General features: G+C 62.7%; 5 protein-coding genes across 5 annotated transcripts; all 5 read left to right on the plus strand.

Annotated features, from left to right (window-relative positions):
• Positions 1 to 16: 16 nt before the first annotated feature.
• LDBPK_323600 (hypothetical protein, conserved) lies at positions 17 to 1831 on the plus strand (the record flags this gene model as incomplete). Its single annotated transcript, XM_003863723.1, has 1 exon — positions 17 to 1831. One exon carries the CDS (start codon positions 17 to 19, stop codon positions 1829 to 1831), a length of 1815 nt encoding a protein of 604 aa, XP_003863771.1.
• A 1220-nt stretch (positions 1832 to 3051) lies between these two features.
• LDBPK_323610 (hypothetical protein, conserved) lies at positions 3052 to 11406 on the plus strand (the record flags this gene model as incomplete). Its single annotated transcript, XM_003863724.1, has 1 exon — positions 3052 to 11406. The coding sequence occupies one exon, from the start codon at positions 3052 to 3054 to the stop codon at positions 11404 to 11406; it is 8355 nt and encodes a 2784-aa protein (XP_003863772.1).
• Positions 11407 to 13525: 2119 nt separating this feature from the next.
• LDBPK_323620 (hypothetical protein, conserved) lies at positions 13526 to 14731 on the plus strand (the record flags this gene model as incomplete). Its single annotated transcript, XM_003863725.1, has 1 exon — positions 13526 to 14731. The coding sequence occupies one exon, from the start codon at positions 13526 to 13528 to the stop codon at positions 14729 to 14731; it is 1206 nt and encodes a 401-aa protein (XP_003863773.1).
• A 2393-nt stretch (positions 14732 to 17124) lies between these two features.
• On the plus strand, positions 17125 to 19563 carry LDBPK_323630 (hypothetical protein, conserved; the record flags this gene model as incomplete). The annotated part of the gene is made up of 1 exon (XM_003863726.1): positions 17125 to 19563. The coding sequence occupies one exon, from the start codon at positions 17125 to 17127 to the stop codon at positions 19561 to 19563; it is 2439 nt and encodes an 812-aa protein (XP_003863774.1).
• Positions 19564 to 20798: 1235 nt separating this feature from the next.
• On the plus strand, positions 20799 to 22946 carry LDBPK_323640 (hypothetical protein, conserved; the record flags this gene model as incomplete). The annotated part of the gene is made up of 1 exon (XM_003863727.1): positions 20799 to 22946. One exon carries the CDS (start codon positions 20799 to 20801, stop codon positions 22944 to 22946), a length of 2148 nt encoding a protein of 715 aa, XP_003863775.1.
• Between the last annotated feature and the right edge of the window lie 364 nt (positions 22947 to 23310).

Here is a 23310-nt window from a genome sequence, read left to right on the forward strand (position 1 = left end):
CCCGCCGCCATTCTCCATGGCATTTTCGCTACGCTCGCGCGCGGCGGCAGCGGTGCTGCCGCTGATTCTCACCATACTCGTCGGCTGCGTCCAGTGCTCCGGTTCCGCGACGGTGGGGGCGCACAACGACCGCTTGCCGCAGCCCAGCTGGAGCCGCACCTGCACCTCCCCGTACGAGGTGTGCTCCACCATCGAGGTGTACCAGTACTGGGAGGAGAAGAAGAATCGCTTGAGTTTCACTGTGGATGCAATGATGAAAGACCCGAACGCGAAAAACGTGCTCACCGTGTGGATGGTGGTGGATGACGCCGACGTCAACATGGCGAAGGGCATCTTCCGTGAAGGCATTAACGTCGTCATTGTGCACCCGCGCGGCTCAAAGCAAACACAATCGTTTATGACGTGCGCGAATACCTCGAACCCCTACAACAGGCAGTGCTGGATGTCTGAGGCATGCGCGGCCGAGCTGGCGGCGGCAGCGAGCAGCACGAGCAACCCCCTTAACATGTCGCACTACTCGGCGAAACAGGCAGCGCACGATCTCGACTGGGCACTGCGCACCCTCGGCGATGGCCGACCCAATGTGGTGCTGGGCCAGGGCCTGAGCAGCATGTTGGTTCTTCGTCTCCTTCAGTATCACCAAGACACCAAGGCAGCAGTGATACTGTTAGACTACGTGCACCCGGTCATGTTCGACGTGTACAACTACTTTGGCGGCGGCAGCATGGTCACTGCCCTGCAGCACCTCCTTGCCATGTGTGATGACCAGGCAGCGTGTGTCGGACGACTGGGCGCAGCGGAGGGGTCGTGGAACCGTCTGATGACGGTCATACATATGGCGAAAGAGGGAAAGCTCTCGTGCGCATCGCGGCTAAGGTGGGCACCCCGCAGAGGCGGCAACGCCGCCTTTGCCGATGAGCTGCGCGGGGTGCTGGCCCTCATGCTGCGGTACCCTGTCTACCCCTTCCTCGCCAGCAACGCCGCTCTGTTGAACTTGATCCCGTCGCTGCTTTACAGGGTTCAGCGCTGCAACAAAAAGGACGTTGCAGCGCTCAACAAGCTCTACGACTACTTGAGCGCCGCAAAGAACTACGAATGCCCTGAAAGCGTCGCCCTGCATATGCACTGGCTCGTAAACGAATTCCTCCAGGCGGCGCCGCCGGCCAACATCCACTCGTTTCGCAGCAGCGCGGCGGCGAAGCATCTGATCCTGCCTTCCTTCCATGCCATGTCGGCGTTTCACAGCGCCGCTAAGAAGTTTCCGCGCATCTCACGCAGCGCTGAGTCGAAGCAGCTCCCAGCCAATGCCACGCAGCCGATCCTTCTGCTCAACGCCGACACCGACGCGCTGCTGCCCGGAGGTGCAGCCAGCCAGGTCGCCCTTGCCTTCCGCCAACTTGGAGACTCGGTGCAGCTGCGTCAGCTTCGAGGTATCATGAACCGTCCTTCCGCTGTGCTCACGCCGTGTTTGGTGAACAATCTGAAGATGTTCAGGGATCATGGCGTGTGGGCGGATGAGGATCAGTGCACGCTTGACGTCGCCCACAAGATCGACTTCATCAACGGTGCCACCGACATCTACTACGGCACCAGCGACGCCTGGGACTTTGACAAGCCAAACTCTGAAGAAACAAACGGCGGTCGTGACGACAACGATGACGAGGGTGGCTTTCACTTTAAGTGGCGTTTCATTGCCCGCGCGCTGCTCGCGCTGATACTGCTTGGTGGCATTGGCGCCGTCGGCTACTTTGCCCTCACCTATCTTAAGGCGAACGGCCCCTTTCACTACAGCCGCGTCAGCGACAACTTTTACGAAAACCTGCACCAATAGAGGTGATAATCGAGGACGCCTCGCTCGCTCTGTGTGCGTGTGTGTGTGTGCGGAGGCGTTGTGCGCACCTCTTTTCTCTGTGCCTGTGCTTTTCCTTTTATTTTTGTTTTACAGCCCCTCCCCTCCTGTCTCTGGCTCTCCATTCGTGAGCTTATATTATTACGATGTCTGCGCTGACGTGTCCCTCTCCCCGAACACGACGCCCGCCGGTCCTATGTCCGCGCCTCTGCTTGTGCTTCCCTCATAACCTACTATGCATGAGAGCATTCTCTCTTCTCGATGGCGAACGATCTCAGCAATAAAAAGAGGTCGTGGAACAGCACACGCGCTCATCCCCTCCTCCCTCCCTCCCCTTTTTCCCCTCCCTTCCTGCACGGCTTTTGACCTTTTCGTTCTTTTCGATGCGTGCATGTACAGGCGTACGTGTGGGATAGCGTCAGGCCGGGCCCACTCCTCTTGTGAAGTTCTCTTCCCAGCATTCTGGCATGGCCGCGCTGCCGATCATCTTTTCACGCCTCTCTACGCGCTGTCGCTGCTCTTTACGACTGCCGTCAATGCACGGGAGCGGCCGACCAGAAGATGCCATCGTTCCTCGCGCACGCACGGCTTACCGTCATCTCGCACCTCCATTTCGTTTCCAGCTGCGAGCTAGATAATGTGAAAGACACATATGCCTTTCCTACCCTCCTCCTCTTCTTCTGACTTACTGTCGCGCGTGCTCGCGTGGCTCTGCTGCTTACTGGCTACTGTGCGCATTGGGCGAGTCGATACACATGCGTTTTGCGCCCTCTGACTTGCACGGGTATCCACGTGCGTGCACGAACACAGCTGTACCGCCCTGCTCCCTCTCTCTCTTGCTACTATTTTTTGTGGTGCGAGGCACTCACAAAAGCTCACGATCATCTGCCGTTCATTGCAGCTTGTTTTTGCTATCCTTTCTTGCGTTCTTTTTTTTCCTCTTCCACTCGCACTCATCCACATTCACACACCGGCACACGTACGTGCTGCATCGAAGGCGAACCGTCACCATTCTCGCACTCCTCACCCCCCCCTCCGGAGGCGTGAACGCTGGTTCCGTTGCTTCTGCTGCGACTGCTGTTGCCATACCTATCTTGATGAGCCACGCGTCTGACAACGGCGAGGGAAAGGCTGTGAAGTCCTCGCAGCCACCGTCGCTGAAGCGGTCGTCACTGCCACCGACACGGCCGGCGGCTGCTCCCATGACACTCGTCCCATCCGTCGCCTCTGTCAGCTCCAACGGTGTTCATGTTGCAACTTCTGGGAGCTCACAAGGTGTGGCTTCGCAGACGGACGCAAAGACGGCGAGCACCACCGCTGGTGCACCCTCAGATGATTCCGATGGGAAGCCTTCAGAGGTTGATGCAGCAGTCGATCACTCAGAGCACAGCGCTGTAGAGGCTTGCTCATTCCACTCCCACGCCGCCCCCGCTTCGCAAGGCCCTTCATCCGTGCAACAGGCATACACCTTTTCTTCTTCCCTGCCATCGCCGCGGAGCCCCACCGCCGCTGCGGCTCGTGCCGCACCCGTCACCGACCAGCCGGCCATGCAAGACATCGGCTCCTCGACAGACGTGTCCGCCAGTGACGTTGCTAAGTGGAAGGAAAACCGCGAGTACAAGATGCTCGAGCGAGGCATGCACAAGATCCTCTCCGCTATCGACAGCACGCTCTCGGCTGACTGGGCCACGCAAGCCTCCTTGCTTGGCCAGCTTCTGGCGTGCTTAAGACAGTATAAAGGCGTGATTGGTGCGGTAGAGCTGCCAGACGGGCTGCACTTCGCGAAGGCGCTTGGCCGAACTCTCAGCCCGCTGAGCGTGGTCGGCGTGCAGCGAAAGGCGCTAGAGGTGGTGCAGTGCTATCTCGAAATCGCGAATCCCGTGTATCCAATGACGAAGGACCTGCCCTTCGTGCTGCCGGGGCTGCTGGAACTGCTGCCGCAGGCGTCCATGCAGGTAAAGGGAGACATACTCAAGCTCCTTGACCGTGGCGTTGTGCGGCGTCTGCCCGGATCAGCACTGCGCGCGTGCGTGCAGGGGTTACTGACGGCTCTTCTCAGCTGCTTGGAGGAGTCGGAGACGAGCTCCATATACCGAGGTGCCATGGGGCTGCTTGAATATGTGCAGTCAGCCCTCGCTCGCGACGCACCTGCCCCGTCCTTGCCCTCCTCGAGCCAACGAGGCGAGTGGGCGGAGCTGCGGGGTGGTCAGGTGCTAGCAGCGCACATGTGGGTGCTGATCCGTGACGCCTCAGCGCTGCGTTCTCCTGCTCTCAACGTCATGAAGGTCTTCATAGCACAGAGCGGTGGCCTGGCATCCGGCTCTGCCGCCGGCCCCGCTGAAGGGGCTGCAGAAGATGCGGCGGCGGCGGCGTCGACTGCATCGACTCCAACCTCTGCACTGCCGGACTGGGTTGGTGGGGATGCCGCGACGATGGCGTCGGCTCTACTCAACTGCCTGCAGGACACGCAGGAAAAGACCCATCGCTTGGCCCTTGACGTTCTCGTTACGGTGTGCCCACTGACATCGGTGGACTGTGACTCCGCGAATTTCACACACACTCCCCTGGCAGCGTTCTTCGACGGCAACACGAACAAGCACACGAGTGCCTCTGTGGGCGTTTCACCGCCGCCGTGCTGCGGCAGTGGCGCTATTATTCCTTTTGAGGTGAAGTCCCTCCTCGTGGCGGCGGCTGTGCAGCTGCTTGGCACGCGGTATGGAACGCCGAGTGTAGCGCGGCGCATTTTTCAGTGGCTCACCGTCAACCCTGGCGTCGGCGGCAGCGTCAACGAGAGGCCGGGCATGGACGACGACGACTCGTCCGACGCCGATGGTGGCGAGCACCACCGCGACGCCCTCAACAGCCGTGCCTCTTCCTCGTGCGTGGCATACGTGCAGGACATCACCTCTTGCGTTGTGTCACGGGGGTTCGACATGGTTGTCGAGCACTGGTGGACTCGCTGGGTCGGAAAGGTGGGTGATGACACGCCTGCGGAGCAGGCGCCGCCGTACGTGTCAGCCGCGCTCTCTGCTCTGGAACACAGTGCTGCCCAGGCGATCAGAACGGCGACCGCGCCGCGGCTGGCGAGTGCGTCGTCGGTTGCGGCTGCGTTGGGTGCCCGCGAGGCAAGCAGCAACTTCATAGCATTGCCGGATGTACCGGTAGGCATATCCGTGCCTTTGGTGTGGGTGCGAGCGCTCCTGGTGCTCTTCCGCTATCGCAGCCGCTCCACACAGGGAGGTGATGGAGCGCTGCTGATGAGTCCAGTCGCAGGGGACGCTGCGACATATGAGGGCGCCGAGGTGCCCATTGAGACAGGCTGCGGACCGTTCCTCATGCACGTGGCGCCTCTTCTCCTTCCTTCGCTGAGCCGCCTTATCGCTGGGGTGTCCTCTTTTGTCGGTGGTTCGTCGGGCGGCGTCTTGGCGGGCGCTGCGGCGGAGATGTGGACAGCAGAGCTTCACGAACTCTTGCGTGTGCTGCCGTGGGGCTTGCTTGTCGAGCTTGACACGTGCGCTGTGCAGCATGTCGAGGAGCTGCTGCGGCCTGTGCTACACCCCCTTTGTGCGTCAGGTGTAGAGGAAAGCGACGAGGCCGCTGCGCCTGCAGCACCTTCCGTGTCTGCGCACCTACAGGCAGTCGCGGCTGCTCGAGCACAGAAGCGCATCGCCGCCCAGACAAACAACCTGTGCACGACGGCCAAGGCGTTGGAATCCGTCTTGGTGGACGCGGCTGCCGAGCAGCCGTCACCGGCGCAGGAGTACGTGCGGGCGTCGCTACGGTGGTCGGCGAAGGTCGCGCAGCTTCTGAGTGAGGTGCTGAAAGCTCTGGAGGCGGAGATGCGCGCTGCCGGCGGCGCGACAGGTGGTGCGACGACGTCGAATGAGTCTCTAGTGTGCCAAAGCCCAATGGTTCAGCTGCTGCTGTCCACTGCTAACGGGCTGCTCCGCTTGCTTGCGCAGCGCATGCAGCTGATGGAGCCGATGCTGGACAGCGTCCTTGCCGCGGCGAGCGCGACCGGGACGCCGTCGGTGGTGACCGTTGACTTTTTTTCCGCCTTTGTGAGCGCTGTGGACGCGTGCTTGCTTCGACACATCCGCAGCGCGACTGCCAACGTGACGGTGGCCGCTCTTCACACACCCGAAAGCGACGCCAGCGGGGGTGGACACGGCACGGCGGATGGTGCAGCTGCCACGGCTGCGCTCTTCTGCTTCCCGGAGCATGCGTCAGACCTGCAGGAGCTGTTGGCTCGCATGCACCGCATCACGCTGCGCTTCACGTCCTTTCTGGCCCAGCTGCACCTCCGCTGCCAGCAGCAGGCGGCCTTTGGTGTCCTGTTAGACTCCTCGCCGGAAAACAGCGCCGGGTCGCGAGAGCGTGACTTTGCAGAGCAGACCACAGTCTGGCTTGAGTCGCTGTGCGATGGCGCCGCCGTGGCTGCTGCCGCGGGCGCTCATCTCTTCTTCTCTCGCGCGGTACGGCTGCTTCTGGACGCACTGCTGCGTGCACGTGGGTGTTTGCTGCCCGCGGTGGTCTACAGCACGCTGGAGCTGGTCTGCCCGACTGCGGGCGGCATCGCTGAAGGCGTAGCGTTCACCAACGCCTACCTGCTCGCGCCGGTCGTCCGCTCCCTATGGGAAGGCTGCGCCGGCGGCGGAGACGAGGCGAGCGGCGCGGTGGACATGTGCAGGACGTCGCTGCTGGCGCTCATCGCTGTTTCGCCGGCGTGCTCGCGGTGCCTCGACACGTTCCTGCTCGAGACGCCGGCAGACGCCGCCGTGCCCCGCCTCGTCGGCCTGCAACGGGAGCTCGCGGCGCTGCGTGCCCGGCAACGCCGCGGGCAAAGCCGATCCGGCTCCACTCCGCTGCTGGAAACACTAACTGAGCTTCAGGATCCCGGGGTGCTGTTTCTCGGTCTCTTGACAACCCTTGAATGTCTCTTGTGCGTCCCTAGCGGCATTCTTGCGCACGGTGGCGTGATCGCAGAGCCGACTCGCCAGCTGGCACGTGCGTACGTCAGCCATGCCATTGTGCGCGATCCGTTGAGCATTTTGCTGCCTCTGCACTTCTCGTTCCTGTGCCCGCTGGTGACGGAGTCGGCGTGTAACAGTTCCACGAGTGGCGAGTCGAAGCGAAGAGGTAGGATGGTGGACGCAGCCACCGCCGCTTCATCCCCGCCGCACAGCACCGGCAGCCCGACTCTGTCCACGGTGCCGCTGACGGTGCTGCTGCCCTCCGTCACGGCAGCACCGACCGCAGAGATGACAGGCCCTGTACCTCTAGCGAGAACGAAGTGGTTCAAGGACGTCAGCGGCGCTATCACGGTCGGCCACGGCGGCGTGGCGCCGCGTGGGTATCGCTGCGTAGAGGCAGCAGAGCTGGTGCGCTACTTGCTTGCTCTCCTGCAGCTACCCACCGCGGTGGAGTGGGTGCGACAGTCGATGAATACACCCACCCCAAACTCACTGCGTGTGCTGCTGCGCGCGCTGGAGGACCAGTCGTTTGTGCCGTCCAATGAAGTCGAGGCGACATCTCCGTCGTTGTTACCATCGTCGTCAGCGACGGCGCTGGAGTGCGGAGGGGCGACAGACACTCTTTTTTCCGCCACAGCGCTGCTGCTGCTGAGCCTCGCTCGTCACGCGCTCCTTTCAGTGCATGCTGCGCACATGCGCCGGCAAGACTCGCTGCGCCGCCGACCGTATCTACACTCTCCAGGCGCAAGCCGCTCGTCAAGGTCGTGGTTGCCAAGGGAGGAGTCGGCAGCCACACTGCAGTGGCGCTGCTCTACGTTGCTTGACGCTGTGACGTGCTTGAACCGGCTCTTGGAGGTGAGTCAAACCGGCCCGCGTATGCAGCCGCACCGTACCGCGGTGAACACGTGGCAATTCACCGCGGCTCAACTTCTGCCACTGCTTCGGCTAGCCGTGCAGGCGGATCTGCACGCTGTGCAAGCTGTCCTACTCGACCACATACGCGGCGTCGTGTTCTACCTCGACGACGTGGGCGGCGTGCCGGCTCGGCACAAGCCGCTATCACACCAGGCTGATGCGGTCGACGACACTGTCGCATCGCGGCACTGGCTACCGCATGCGTTCCGGCAGTCCGGACTTGCCGCACACAAGGCCAGTCTGTGCTCCACCGACCCAGCTGCACAGAAGGGTCACAGCACACAAGCGGCTGCGGAGGCGGCAGCGCCCGCGTCTTCCGCGTCAGCTGATGCCGCCCCTGCCTTCAGCCTGCTCCCCAGCAGCAGCGGCACCGCAGTTCTTGACGACCTCCAACGAGCGCCACCCGCCATTCTGTCGAACAAGTCGCTGTACGCCATCATGGGCGAAGTTGTGGAGCGGGTGCTGAGTCATTGCGGTGCAGCCGAAAGCCCCGCCAGCGAGGTCGACGCTACTCACGCCGACGCCGACGCCGCCGCCGCCTCGCGGTCTCGACGGGAGGAGGAAGACACGTTGGCGTTGTGGCTGCACTTCTACAGCGACATCATGCCATACCTCTATCGCGACCTCGTGCCATCTGCGGAGATGGCGGTCGACGTACTTCTCTGTGCGCTCGAGTTGTCGCCCGGCGCCCGCGCTGGGGACGATGCGGCGCTACCTGCGCACTCTTTTAGCAGCAGCGCATCTGCGCAGGCTATCTGCTATGCGACGCTCATCGACGTTGCGCAGTTTCTGTGCAACCTGGCGCGCGTCGCCGATGACGAGAATTACGTGTTGGCCATGCGGAAAAAGGAGTCGATGAGCTGGATCGCGAGCACGTTCACGCAGGAGGATCCCGTTGCACAGGCAAAGAGGGCAACGCTGTGGGACCGCTCCCCGGTGCTCTCCCCGATACGTGGTGCGCTGCCCCGACTCGTCACTGCGGCGACCCGCTGCATGCGTGCCTGTGACGCCGCCGCCTCCGAAGCTGGCAAGATAAATCAGTCTGCTGTGTATGCTATGTGGGCTGCTGACACAGACACAGACGAGGCGCTTGGCTGGGGAGCGGCGACGGCGGCTACAGCAGAGCTGTTGCCGTCGACTGGGTCGGAGACACACCTGCGTGAGCAAGCCAGGCGCTTGCTCTGCTTGCTGAACCACGCTGCTGGCCCCGAGTTTCTGACGGCTTTTCTGCACGACTGGTGTGCCCAGTATGCCTTGAGTTCCACGTGGTGGCTGTTCGAGGACAAGCAGCAGCGAGAACGTCGCGTGAGCCTTGAAGCGGCGCGGCACATCGAAACGGAGTGCGCATCCGATGTGGTGGCGCCAAGGAAGGGCGGCGGCGACACGGGTGTTATCGCGAGCGGCGAGGACGAGTGGGTGGCTGCGTGGAGAATGAAGCGCGAAGCGCAGCAGGCCGCTTGCCTGCTGCTGGCGGACATCGGAGTATCTGTCAGTGAAGTGACGGCGGCACTTACGCCGCTGCTGCGAACCGCCATTAAGGAGGAGCCGCACGCAGAGCCACTTCAGCCTGAGCAAGCTCCTGCTTTCACTGGAAAGGGCGTCAGCGGCGCTGCGGCGTCAGCGCTGGCCCCTCTCGCACCGCGGCCCTCGTCGGCGGCAGAGATGCTGTTTTTCCTGGATCAAGTGGTAGAGGGACACTGCGCAGAGCGGCAGGGCGGGCTTTCGGATAAAGACGCCGAGGCGGTGCTGGCGGTTGTGGCGGATGCCGTCTCGCAGTTTTCACCTGACACGCTTGCCTTCTGCTGCCTATTCCACTTGCTGTACTGTGTAGTGGCGTACGCGAAGGACGAAGGGGCCGAAGGGCTGGGCGGGGCGGAGGTGAGGAAGGCACGCCGCCTCGGAGGGGGAGTCGGAAGACGGCGCCAGCCCAAAGCATTCGGCACCACCACTGCGGCGCCAGCCACTGTTTCTGGCGTGTACCGCAATGGCCATTTCTCATTTGCGCTGTGTCGCTTGTTGGAGGGCTTCCGTGTTCAACCCGTCAGTGCACAGTGCACCAGCTCGCTGCTCTCCCTGCAGCTCCTCTGCCAGACACTGCGTTCGGTTCTGCCATCGTCGCTCGCCATGGTCGACAACGCTGGCCGCGTGGTGGATGCGGCCACGCATGTGCTGCAGCGAGCCCTCCTCCCCGTGTTGCGCCACGGCATCGCCTCCGCCTCGGAGGCGGAGATTGTGCTCTGTGCGCCGCTGGTGTGCGCGTCCCTGCGTGTCTTGCGCGCACTTGTTGCCGGCTTCGCGCCAGATCTCACGTTCGAGCGTCGCGCACAGCGCGACACGGTCTCGCTGCTGTTCTCCGAGCACTTCTTCCGCTACAGTCGCAGCTCTCTGCACGAGTGGGCGCTGCTGCTCCGTCAGTGGGGGAGCCTAGATCAGGGTATCCACAGCCTCATATGTGAGCGCATGGTGCCGTCGCCAGGGCGGCTGTCGGCGATGATGATGTCGCGCGAGACGGAGGCACTGCTGTGGGAGCGGTCACTACGGACGTTGGGTTTCTACACGTACGCCATGCACATCAGCGAGCCACCACCGGCCATGGTTGGCGCTGCGGCAACCACAGGCGGCAGTGTTGGTGCATCGGCTGCCACACCGAGCGTGCCGTTGGCACGCCACGCAGAGTTTGTGCGTCTTCTTCGCGAGCAGCTCACGTACGCCTTTCAGCACTTTTCGTCTTCCGCCATCCCGACCGTCGCCCAGCTGCAACAGAAGGAGGTTTTTCTGCAGCCTGTGCGCGCCGCCCTGTTCGTGTTCCGCGTTGTCCTGCTCTGCAATGTGCGGGAGTCCCTCGTGGCGTCGCTGTGGCCGATTGTTCTGCCCGAGCTGTTCCGTGTTCTTTCCATTCAGCTCACTGAGAAGGGCCCCAACACCGGCAAAGGCGCCGGATCGCTGTCTCAGCCGTCCTCTGCCGACGTTGGTGTGCTGCGCGAGATCGCGGCAACGCAGATGGAGGCGCTGAAGGTATTGGATATGGATTACACGTTGTACCCCGCACACGCATTCGCTTTCCGCTGGCTGTTCACGGACGACACGGCGCTGGAGAGCCTCGCAGCAATGCAGGCGAGAGGGACTGCAGGGCTGCAGGGCGGCTTGCCGTGCTCGAACGTTGCCACCCGCCAACCGGCGGTGAGCCATCTGGAGGTGCTGCGCCTCCTGCAGACATCGCCGCAGACCGTGGCGGAGCACCTCGACGCCGCCACCGTCGTGAACGCCGTGCACGAGCCCCGCGTATCAGCCGCTGCATCACACCGCGACTTCTGCTTGGCTGCCCCCCTATCCTCTATCCCCCGCACATGGCCCACGCTCCCGCGCCCGTCTGCTGCGGACACAGGACTGCGACGCCCCTTGTACAACATCCCATCCATACATTATCAGCGCCTTGATGGCGTTTACCGCGCCGCTCAGGCGTTCACGTTGCTTCTGCAGAGACTGAACATGCATACTCCACACACATCGGAGGCGGCGCGATCGGGGCAGCAAAACGCGGCGACTCTCGCGAGCTTGTGCGTCGCCGTGAGTGCGGCCGTTGGCACGCACAACGAAGTGGACATGGCGTACATTTACGACTTGCTGGAAGCCGATATGACCAGCACTGATCCAGACACGATGCTGTAGAGCTTGGCCATAGAACTCTTGGTCATGCTTTAGGTGTTGGCCTCACAGCATGTGTTGGATCTGCATTGAAGGTGTGTCCCGCGGAGGGGGAGGGGCGGGCGGAAGGTGGGCCCTCCCTTTCTTTTTACTCGCTCGCCACCTGTAGACGACAGTCTGATGCAGCCGCCACTGCTACAAGTAATTCTACTTTCTTTTCTTTTTATTTCTTGGTTGCGCTCATTCACCACTGCCGCGCGTTACGCGAGGACGTGCATGCCCAAGTACGCGTGCCCGCGTTTCAGAGGCGAAGCGGCCTTCTGCCCCCTCCACACACTCCGTGTGTGTGTGTGCGTGTGTGTACTCCTCTGGGATGCCCGTGCTACAAGGAGGAGGATGTAAGAGACAGAGAGAGGCGCACATGTGCCTCACGCTTGGCTTTCGTGCTGTTGATGCCTCCTTTCTGTGGACTGTTGCTGCCACGACCTTGTGCTGGCTCCTCTCCCTTTTTCTCCACAACTCTTGTCGTCTTCGCTCGTTCTTTACGTTGATGTCGTCCAATTATGGGTTGCGCGTCGGCGTGTGCGTGCGCACGAAATGCCCGCTGCACACGGGGGCCCCCTCACCGTTCGCGTGCCGCCGTGCCCCCGCGTGCAATGATGGAGCTCATTTTTTGCCCTCCTCTTACCTTTTGGGTCCCGCCTTAAGTGACTCCCAACGACACCAAAGTTGGCGTTGGCGAGCGAGTAGGAAAGCGCGCACGCGCTTCATCAGTAGAACGCCAGGGAAGGGACTGCGGCGCGAGATCGGTACGCGTGCCCGAAAAAAAAAATCAGACCAACACAGGGGGCGTGCTGCGACTGCAACAGCTCCGCGCCTCTCTTCCTTTCTCTTTGTTGCACGCAGACACCACCACGAACCAACGTGCAAACGAAGTAGGCACACCTACAGGTACGTGGAAGGAGCAGCGGAAGCGAGCGACGCTACTCGATCCCTGCCTGCATACTTAGTCTCTCTGTCTCGTCCTAAGAGGGGGAGGGGTAGCACAGGAATGAGTAGCGGCAATCGCGAAGGCGGCTGCGGGGGCCTCAGCCGCTCTTCACCCGGCAACTTCACGGAACACCTCCACTCTTCGCAAGGCAACCGCGCCAGCGAGGCAGGCACGGACACCATCATGTCCGGGGGCAATGCTGGCAACAACGCCGAGGAGCGCGCTGTCGCGTTCGCCACGGCCGATCACGGAGTCGTCAGCCTCAACTTGAATGACCTCTCCAGCGCGCTCGGCGTTCGCAGAGCAGATGTCGTGTCGCAAGGGCTGATGTTTCAGGCCCATTCAGCACCCTCTTCTCGTACTAACCGCTCCCTCCAGGGAAGCGCCCTCCAGACAACGGGAGAAAATCTGCTGAGCTCCTTTCCTGCCACCGGCACCACCGCCGCAGCGGAGACCCCGTTGCCGACCGCAGAGGCTGCTTACAGTCTCCACAACGTTCCCAAGGCTCTTCCGTCGCCGCCGTGGCCAGCGCACTACCGGCGGCGACACAGCACGCTTCGCGGCACCCAGCTAGACCTCGACCCGTTGAGGATGCCCGCCGGAACGATACGACTGTCACCGCCGCCTCAGTCAACATCGCCGTCCCCCTCAATCATCCGTGCGTTCCCGTCGTTACCGCGCCGCGGCACACCGCCACCAGGTCGCTCCAACGCGCTGCGCTGGGCACTAGCTGGCGACAACGGTGCTGCCACAGCCTTTGCCGGCAATGTCCCGTCTTCCATCCGTCGCGCCAGTGCCGGAGCTGCCATGCTCGAACATGAAGCCGCAGAGCGACGCCCGCCAGCGGATGACGAGGAGGAGGTGTCTGCGTACGGCGACGGCGCGCCGCTGCTGAGTGGGATAGCGTCGCTGCAGGAGTGCCGCAGCGGTGCCGCGTCCGCCCCACGCAACACACCAGCCTCTGCCTTTCGCACAAGCGACACGGTAACTTCCCTTCCGCTGTCGCGAACGGACAGAGGAGAGGGGCAGCCGCGTCAGCATGGGGAGCACGAGGCGGTGACGTCGGCGGCCCCCAGCGTTCCCTCACGCCGTGTGCACTTCTCCGACGACGTCATCGAGTCCATTCACGTTGCGCGGCAGGAGGAGGAGTATATGCGCCTACTGGTCGTGTACAACCGTCCGTGGTACGCCTACGCGCTCCTTGTCCTCTTCAGTCTCTTCTTCGGGCTGTCGTACGCCAGCGTCATGTACCTGGAAGAGGATCAGTCGGAGCTGAGGGATCGCGCCACGTCGGTGGCGTTTGTGCTCTTCCTTTTTGTAGGGGTGGGGGCCGTCACGCTGACGGCGCACCTCCTGTTGTGCAGGCAGCTAGACAGCGAGGAGGAGCCGAGCTTCATCGAAGACGCGGGCCAGCGGCGGCGGCTACCGAAGCTGTGGTCCTACAGCGTACTTTTTTTTAGCGCATCGGTAGCAGCCATTGCTTTGAGCCACTTCATCAGCTTGACCGTAGCGGTCGTCATGGTGATCTCGCTCGCGTGCCACCTCGTCGCGGAGCTCCACAACCGCGGTGACGGCGGGGATTGTGTGACGCGCCAGGATGCCCTCGGCTGCGCGACGGCTGGCCTTGGCGCGGCTCTGGTGGTGCTCGGCGGTTTATGGCAAGAGATGGCGACCTACCACGCCTCGCTGGGTGAAGCCCTTCTCTCGCTGTTGGGATGGGGGTCGAGCGTGATCGTCTCTGGCGTGTGCTGGGCGTGCTTCACGCGGCAGTTGCGTGAGATGAGCCAGCGTGTGAGCCAGCAGTTCCTGCTCTCAACCTCGCTGGTGATGTGTACAGTGGCGCTTGGCATTGGGACGTACGTGGCAAACGTGGCCCTGACATCTGATGAAGCCAGCAGCGCCGCACTTGCTGGTGTAGCTGCCCAGACCACAGGCGGAGCTGAGGCGGCCAGCGCACTACAGTTGTTGGACCTCGTGCTTCTCCCTTGCCACCGGTTTTTCCCTGATGTGGTGGTGCTGCTCGGTGGGGGCCTCTGCTCCCTCTTGTGCTGGTACGCCTACCACGCCGTGTCCTTCTACGTCGACCACGCTTCCAGCGCCGCGTGCATGGTGCTGGGTGCCGTGCTCTCCGCTGTTCCTCTCATTGTTGCTCGGGTGCTGCGCATCGGGTGGGCAGATGTCACCGCATCAGCATTGCTGCAGGGGTCGTTGGCAGTCATGGTGGTTGGAGTGGTCGCGGTGGAGGCGGGGTCGGCGGTGGTGGTGTGGTCCGGTTTTCGGTATCGTCGCGAGGTGGAGATTCGAATTGTGCTGGAGAAAAGTCGCTTCTCTTTTCCGCGCGCAAACGCCAATGCATAAACTCACGCATTCACGGAAGAGGCACCGACGGAGGAGGGGCGCTGGGCTTGGCCAGTCCTAAGGTGTTATCGCTGTTCTGCCGCCATCTCCCTCTCCTTGTGTTTTGTAGGACCCGCACTAGCCACCTCCAAGCATCAAGCCGGGGCTCGCGTTCCGTGTATCCGCGGCGTGCTTGGTGCTGACAGCGGGTGCATGTGTATGCGCGGGTGCGCGGTCGTGCACCTCCTCGCCCCCCTCTCTTCCATTACATGCTTTGCTTCGCCACTGCTTGCAATCATGAGCGCCTGCGCCGTTCTTACTCGGCGTCTCGTAGACATGCGAGGCGTTCGAGGGAAGCGGAGGGCGAGAGGCGGTACTTCAATCAGCCCACCGGGCTTCCTGTACGCGCCCCCATTTTCCCACCCTTCTCTGCCTCCTTGTAAAGCTGCTGTAACGCACTCTTCTTTCTCTTGTGCCGGCTGTTGTGGAGGCCATGTGTGTGCCAACACCCAACTGCTGCTGCTATATAGGCACATATACGCACATATATATATATATATGCTCAGGTCTAGTTTTTTTTTTCCGCGTTGCATGATTGCTCGTGAACAGAGAGGGGAGGAGGGGAGCAGACACAACGATCGATAACATGGTGTGTGTCCCAAGCACACATGTGCGTCTATCTCTGAGTGTGTGCGCTGCTGTCCTCTCATGAATGCTGGATGCCGCACAGGCTCTTTCTCTCTGTGTCTATGCCCACCCTCGTTTTTGTGTTTGCTTCACGACTGCTCCGTCTTATCGCTGTGCTGGACTGCTCACTCACACGCGTGCTGTGGTCACTTCCTCCCCCTCGGTCCGGTCTTTCTCTTCGTAGAGCAAGTGCACAGTGCTCTGCTAGCCGCTCTCGCTTTTTTTTTTCGCCGTTGTTCCCTCCCCTTCCCTCCCTTCGCACGTACGCGTGCATGTATGTGTGCCTCCGTCTGCGTGCGTGCTAGTACATCTGTCAACCTGCTCGAGGGTGCGCGCTGGCCTCTTGTGTTGCCTCGGCCTCGCTTCTTTCGTCCCCAGCTCTGCGGTCACTTGCTGGATGAGTCAGACGTCAGATAAAAGAAAGATAATGCTGAGCCGACCATGCTGTGCGGTCGCTGTCGCGGGGCAGTCGTACCCCTTGATTGGCGGGTGTGCTGTTTGTCGATGCGTGGAAACTTTTAGGGAGTGAGTGGGCGCAGGCTTCGTTGAGGGCTCTGCCCACTTTTCTCATGTCTTCCTCTATCGACTCACCCCTCGGGAGAGAGTCAGCCGGCTGGCTCCACGACCCTGGTGCACGAGGGGCTCCCCGTCACGACTGCCTCCGACACGCACACATCCCCTTCTCTCCCTGCCTCCTCTGCTTGCTCGGTATCTTCCTCCACCTCTCTCTCTTTCGCCGCATTGCCCGCGCGGTTTCGGGTGGTGGTGGTGGTTGGGGGACTGCTTCGCCGTTGTGCTCTTGCTCACACCAATTTTTCTTTATTTGCTGTTTCGTCGCGGCGGTGTCGGCATGCACGTATGGGTGGTGGCCCGCGCGCGCGTGCGTGTGCACGGAGAGACTTGTAAAGTGGGCAAGACCAGCGCACATTTGCGGCGTGCGCTGGCGAGTGCACACTAGCGAGAGACGCAGCAGAGGACGTCCTCACCAGGGCGCCTTTTTACCATTTTCTTTCCTTTTTTCGCTTGCGACGTAGGAGCACATCGCCGCACCTTCTCTCCGCTCTGCTGCCTCGCCGCGCTCTTCAGCTCTGCCGACATCATAGATTTGTTTCGCGGCACACTGGATGCAGCAAGACCATACACCCACACAAACATACAAAATACAAGCCTCAACAGCAGCGACAGCCAGCCGCTTCGACTAGCCGATCCCTCCTGCCAAAGACAGGGGCACAGCAGAGATTGCGCGTACTAGTGGAAGACCGTCGAGGGGATCGAGGCAGCCACGGCCCCAGCCGCGATATTTGCGAGACACCACCATGGAGGAGGTGCTTGCGAGTCAGCTGGTCGAACTGCGGAAGGAGCAGGGGCGACTGGAGGAGCAGCTTGGCCACACCGCGCTCGGGGTGCCTCGCGGAACGTGTCGCGCCTTCATCACACCCGGAACCGAAACATACGCGGAAACACACCGCTGCGTGCGAGAGCTCACTGCACATGAGGCGAACAGTGCTGCCACCGCTGACGCAGGGGCTGCCGCCTCCACGCGTAGTCGCGGCGGTGGCGACGTACGAGGAGCGCCGCAACGCAAAGACGAGGCCGACACACGGAAGAGCTCCCCACAAGCTCCGGCGACCCCTGGAGGGGCTGCCCGCATGGACTCGAGCTATCAAGAACGCCTCAGCGAGCTCGAGTCCCTCAAGCGCAAGTACGATGCATACGCCCGGGAGGCCATGAACCAGTACTTCAGCTCCGTGAACGGCTACCAGGGCTACAAGGAACGCCGCGAGAAGATGATGAAGCGCGTGAAGCCGTTTGCGTTCGAGTCTCGCGAGCTTGTCAAGCCGCCGCGCATCCGAGAGCAGCGCGCAGAGGCGGACCAGCGAGCGCGAGATGCCGCTGCGACGGAGCATCGCTGGCATCCGTACAAGGCGACCCCTGTGCCGCCGTCTACCTTCATGAATAAGTATGAGCTGATGGTCGAAGAGTGGTGCCAGCGCAAGGCTGCCATTGAGATGATGTCGCGCGAGCGGGCGCGCATTGCCAAGGATGACGCGGCCTTTGTGCGACTGTCTGCGCAGTCCTTGCGCAGCACGCGGGAAGGGCTTATGGGTGTCGTATACGGGCCTGATGGCAAGCCGGTCACACGGAACGAGCTGCGGCGACGTGCCCGAAGCGCGGACGTCATGAGAAGCCGGCACAAGAGCACCGGGGCACCACTTCGTGAGGTGCCGCTAGAGGTACGGATGAAGCTGTGGCCTGCTCTAAGCGATCACGAGCGGCTTCGGCGCGAGCGCATCAAGTTTCTGGCGACTGTGCGCAAGTCCGAGGTGGACGCGGAGGTGCGCCAAGTGATGCCGCTGCTAACGAGCCCCTCGCCAGCTCGCTGCTACGACGCTGCTAGCCCAGGCGGCATCGACATGGCCGCCTTACTGGCGGCTGCAAACGGAGAAAATGTGGGCGCGGCAGCGCCGCGCTACGGGGTCGGTCAGGCCGTGCTTTCCTCTAAGCGAACCCCATTCCCTACCGCTGAGGCAGGAGCGCTGGCCGCCGCGCTGTCACCTTCCACGGTGCCACCGCCACCGGCGGTTGTCAGTGGTTTGTCTCCGCGCACGTCGGTGCCCCCTCCTCCACCTCCCTGTGTGCCAACACCTCAGCCGCCCACTGGCGCAGCAATGGCGGTGCCGGCGCCGGTGCCGTCTCTGCCGGCTGCCGTTCCTGAGCCGCCCCCAGGTGCCGTGGTGCTGCCGCCTCTGCCAACTGCTCCCAGGACGGTTCCCACGGCGCCTCCCCCTTTTTTCCCTACTGGTAGCGCTGTGCCGGCTCCTCCATCAGCCGGGCCGCCGCCGCCGCCAGCGCCGGCGCCGGCTGCCTCCGCGCCCTCGCCGGCTGCCTCCGCGCCCTCGCCGGCGTCGACGGCTGCTGCCGCGGCAACAGTCTCTTCAGCCACAGCAGGTGCAGCGGCGGGCTCGAAAGCAGCGAAGCAGAGCACGCAGCAAGATAGGGAGGCATTGTGGCGCCGCTATAATCCGCAGCTCACCTTCAAGCCGAACGTGCGGCCAGGTGTGCCGAATTTCGAAGCGCTCTGGGCGCACAACAAGGCGACGCTCGCTCAGAAGAAGCTACAACACCCGACGACGGTGCCGCAGCCGTTTGACTTGACACCTAGTGCGCGGGACAACAAAATTGTGGGTCGTCGGCCGGCGCGCAGCACCTCCGCACCCGGGCCGCCGCGCCGCCACGGATCGCCGTCGGGCGGCAAGAGGCGGCAGGCAGCGGACACGCCGTCGATGCCAGCTGGGAACGTAATGGCACTCGCGTCACCGCGCAGCGGCGCTCCTCGCGGCACCCGCGCTCACGCCCTGCGGACGCAGGCGATCTACTCGCACTACGTCAAACAGTCCGAGGAGCAGAGTGTGACGGCGGAAGGAGATGAGCAGTACTGGAAGGCGGTGGCGCAGCGACAACGCGAGGTGCGGAAGCGGCTGTCTGCGTACCTGGTTGACCACCACGCCGAGCACGAACGGGCAATCACGGAGAAAGTGCGGGCTTTGCGTGCTGCCATGCGGGAGAGCGAAAAGGCAGCCAAGGAGCGGCTGGCAGAGATGAAGCAGAGGGTCGCCGAAATGCCGCCGGTGTTCGCCGAGCCGGTGCACCTGAACGAGCAATCCAAGGTGCGCGTGGAGGCGGAGAAGATTGTCCTGCAGTCTCTAAAGGAAGCGGGACTCGATGGCGCCACCATCAAGCGCATCCTCACCTCCCCGCTGGTCGACGCCACGGATGCCGCGACGGACGCATTAGGCGCTGAAGCAGCGGACACGAGTAGGATCGAAGGGGATGGCGTTTCGCCCATCGCGGCCGGTGAAGAGGACTCGAAGGCACAAGGAGCACCGTCCAGCGCGGCTGCACACAGTCCCCTCAGCAAACACGCGGAAGCCTCGAAACACGACTCTAGCGGCAGCAGTAGCAGCAGCGACAGCGACGCCAGCAGCAGCCGCAGCAGCGAGGGCTCCATCAAGAAGTCTCCGCCTGGCAGCTCCGTGACCAGAAGATCTTCTTGCCCGTCCGCCTCGACGCTTTCCGTGCCGGCGCCGCCGAAGCCGGTGGTGGCGGACAGGACGAGCGCTACCGAGTACAGCGACGACAGCTTTGAATCTTCGGATAGCGACTAGGCGCAGCGAGGATTATGCGCGCCGCCCTCTCTCCCTACTTTCCCCGGCTGCTGTGCACCCGCACACTTTAAAGTGGTTGGGGATGGTGGCAACGGATCGAGGAAGCGCACGCGTATGCGTGTGTGCTCTAGCGCTTCTTGCACAGCGATGTGAAGCGGTACTCGCGCTATTGCCTCAAGAAGATGGTTTCTTTGGTTTCCGGTTCTTGTTCATAGATGGCCATGAGGGATGCCGACGCGGTGGCGCCCCTCAGGATACTTGTGTGCACGCGTGCATGTGCATGTGTGCGTGTGTGTGTAAGCGTGTCTTGATTGTATGGTCAGGCTGGGTTGATTGGGTGCCCTGCCTCACATTGTGAGCGTAGCGAACGGCGCGCACGGGCCTGCTTGTCCTTCCATTCGGACATGAGCATATACGGAGAGGCAAAAACACAGACTCGCACACACGCATGCCGCATCATGCGAGGAGGATATGCGTCTTGTACACCGACGCACACAAAGCAGATGGCACCGCTGCATGGCGGGAAAACTCCGTTGGTTGCTACGCCGACGAGAAGTGGGCAAAGGGATGAAGGGAAGAGGGGGGCTGGGTGAGGGCCGCATCGACGAAGCGGCGAGCTATCGCCTGTGCGTTCACCATCTTAACGGTCCGCGCGTCTTATCGGTCGTTTCGGTGGTGATCGTGGCATGCCACATTTTATCGTCGCCGACGCCTCGCTCTCGCGAAGTGAGTGGAGCTAGGCGAAGGCGGAGGCACTGTGGCTAGCACAGAGGAACCGCATTAGCATGTGCAGCTGCTTCCACACACGCCGCACAGCATCCCGCTCCGCCTCCTGCATGGCTTTCGCGCCTCTCCTTTGCCATTCCGACACGTTTTGCTCTTGCGGTGGGCACGACCACCTTCCGCTTGCTCAGATTACTTGATTGCCCGCATTCTTCACGTCTCTCTCTTCTCTGCCCTCTTCTTCGTTCTTCACACGATGCGACCGTGGGCGCGGGCATCAGAGATGCACCGCACCGGTACCCGGCTTGCACGTCATCTGCAAGACGGCTTGCATGAAGCTAGAGTGGATAAAGCATAAACTCCTGCGTAAAAGTGCGCGGGCCGCCGCAGGCCACTGCGTCGCACAATACCGCAGGAGTGCAGCTTCGCCCATTGTGGACGGCGATGCCACCGCCTCCTCGCCGACGGCGTCCGCGTCACTCAAGCAGAGCGCGTACGTAATCGCAGAAAGGATGGAGCCGTCGGGATGCGCATGTCTGCTCGTGGGGCGTCGCCGGCAGAAACCGTCCTTATCTTTGCCTGCAAGCCCGCGTCGTCGTGTGGTGATCCCTGGAATCGTGCCGGGCACGGTGCTGCGTACGCGCGCCTCTGTTGTCGAGTGGATTCACAAGTGCAGGCAGCTTCCGGCTTCCACCGAGTACACGGTGCTGATGAGGAGCGGCAAGCAGGTTCCACGACATGCAGCCGACGCGGGCCTGGCAGCGCTGCCTTGCGGACTGGCCGCTGCAAACGCATGCCAGCGATGCCCGTGGATGGCGGTCGGAAACAGCGGCGAGAGCGCTGCGGCAAAGCACACTTGCTGGCGCACGTCTCTTGAGAGTGCGGTGCGAAACATGTGGGCGTCGTCCGCCACTGCGGACGGTGCTGCAACCCTGATCCGCACCCACGACGATGCCATGCGCTGCTGCTCGTTTCTGGAGCCTTTCGCGGTGAAGGTGACACCGAATCGACTCCTGGGCCTTCAGCTCTTCTTTATGCCACTGGAGTGGGCTGACTCACCGGCGTCGTCGCGCAGCCGTCTCGCAGACTCCGCAGCGCCCGCCTGTGGCACACCCGCTGCTGCGACGGCGGTGGTGTGCATTGAGCGAGAGGGCCTGTCGCGTCCCCTGTCTGTTGCTGCTCACGTTTGCCACAGAGAGCCGGCGTCACCGGCCGCTGCTTCAGGCGGCGCCGCAGAGCTCTCTCCAGAGGCACTCGACCTTGCGCAGGAGTGCCTGCTGGAGTCGCTGGAGCAGAAGCGGCTGGTCCCCGCTCTCCAGCGGTGGGCCACGCAGCTCCCCACCTCCACCCAGGCACGGCTTCTTGGCGTCTTCATTTCTCAGCCGTTCACATGCGCGCCGTACTCAGAGACGACTACATCGCTGCAGGTGATTCTCGTGGTGGAGCGCAACACGGACGTGCTTGGCATGCAGAGCCCTTTGTGCAGCCCGTCCCACCCTGCCGACCTCCTCTCCACTGAGGAGCGGCATTTGGTGGAGGTGGTCACCGCGGCGGCGCCGCTGATCTATGACGTCGAGGTGCTTGTATGGGTGCAGAGCACATGCAGCGAGGCACGGGGGACAGCTGCCGGAGCGACCGCTCTTCATCGACTCTACCCAACTCTCAGTCGTGATGCCTTACCGGCGGATGTGCGGTGCGAGGATTGGCAGAACGGGTTTCCCCTTGCCAAGGGTGGGACGGCAGCGCGCGAGCTGGCGCGCGGTCAAGTGACGCAGACGGTTCGCTGCTGGTGCCACCCGCTGCTCGAGGAGCTGTCGGTAAAACTCCCTCCCTATCACGCGGCCTTGTGCGCTGTGCCTCTTCCATGGTTTGGTAAGGCGTGCCGCCGCCGTCCTCAGTTGAGGCCCAGCTCTGAGCATCGCACAGCGTCGTCCCCTGCACTGGACATCGGCACCGCCGCTGGCAAAGCCGAGCGCGCATTCGCCAGCGCCTACTCACAGCGGCTTCCGTGGGTTCCGACTTTCTGGCGTCACCCCGGCGCGCTCGACGCCTGCTGCTCCGTGCTCCTCAGCGTCCTCCTTGAGGGCACGATCTTGCCCACCAGGTCAACATCTGCGGTCACCGAGAGCGACACGCCCCATCGGCCAGGGAGCGTTGAGGTGTGCGCCCCTCGTCTCTCTGCGCACTTGTTTGCAGCCGCGGAGGCAGACGTTGGCGCCGCGGCCGGGCAGACGATTCTGGACGGTGCAGTCGTGGCACTCGCGGGAGAGGCGGAGCGCGTAGTCGCTCTCGGCGGGAAGTCGGAGCAGCCCGGCCATTTTGCCTCCTGTGGTGCACCGTTGCCACCTAAATCATTTTCTGCATCGCCGGCGCCTCGTCGCGTGCTCGTGTCCGTGCGAGAGGGCGACGGGGCCGCTACAGCTGTGACGACGGCGTTCGTGAAGCAAGTTCTGGGCGCAGTCCATACACAGCCAGCACGCTTGTGCTTCTACGAGTGCACTTCTACCATGAATGCCGCGGCACTCGGCGCGCAGGTTGCCGCGATACTTCAGCACGCGCAGCGCGTCGCTCAATCGGTCTCTGTCGATACCGGCATCGTGGATGTTGATCCGCTCGCCTCGTCGTTCGTAGCGTACGCGTGTGTGTCCGTGCATGTGTGAGGAAACAGCCGAAGAACCGTCGCCGCACTGCTTCGCCGCGCGTCTGCTTTGCCGAGAGAAGGAGCACCGTCACCGGCATGGGTAGGCGCGGCAACGGCTCGTGCCTTGCGTGTTGCCGTGGGCGTGCCCATCGCGCCGCCTACTCCCCCTCTTTGTACGCGCGCGTGCATGTCTTCACACACCTCGCCCGTGTTTAGAGCGGGACGGCGACACGGCCAACACAACAGAAAACGCGTCAGTTGCATTTCGCCGCCACTGGCAGTCCCAAAGCGGGGGCAGTATGGGCCGCTGACACGAAACACATGCCGTAGGAGGACGAGCACATCTTCATGGACCGCTAAGCGTGGCTGCATCGCTCGCCCTC

The sequence above is a fragment of the Leishmania donovani genome, chromosome 32, assembly GCF_000227135.1.
Source record: "Leishmania donovani BPK282A1 complete genome, chromosome 32".
Classification (NCBI taxonomy): Eukaryota; Euglenozoa; class Kinetoplastea; order Trypanosomatida; family Trypanosomatidae; genus Leishmania; species Leishmania donovani.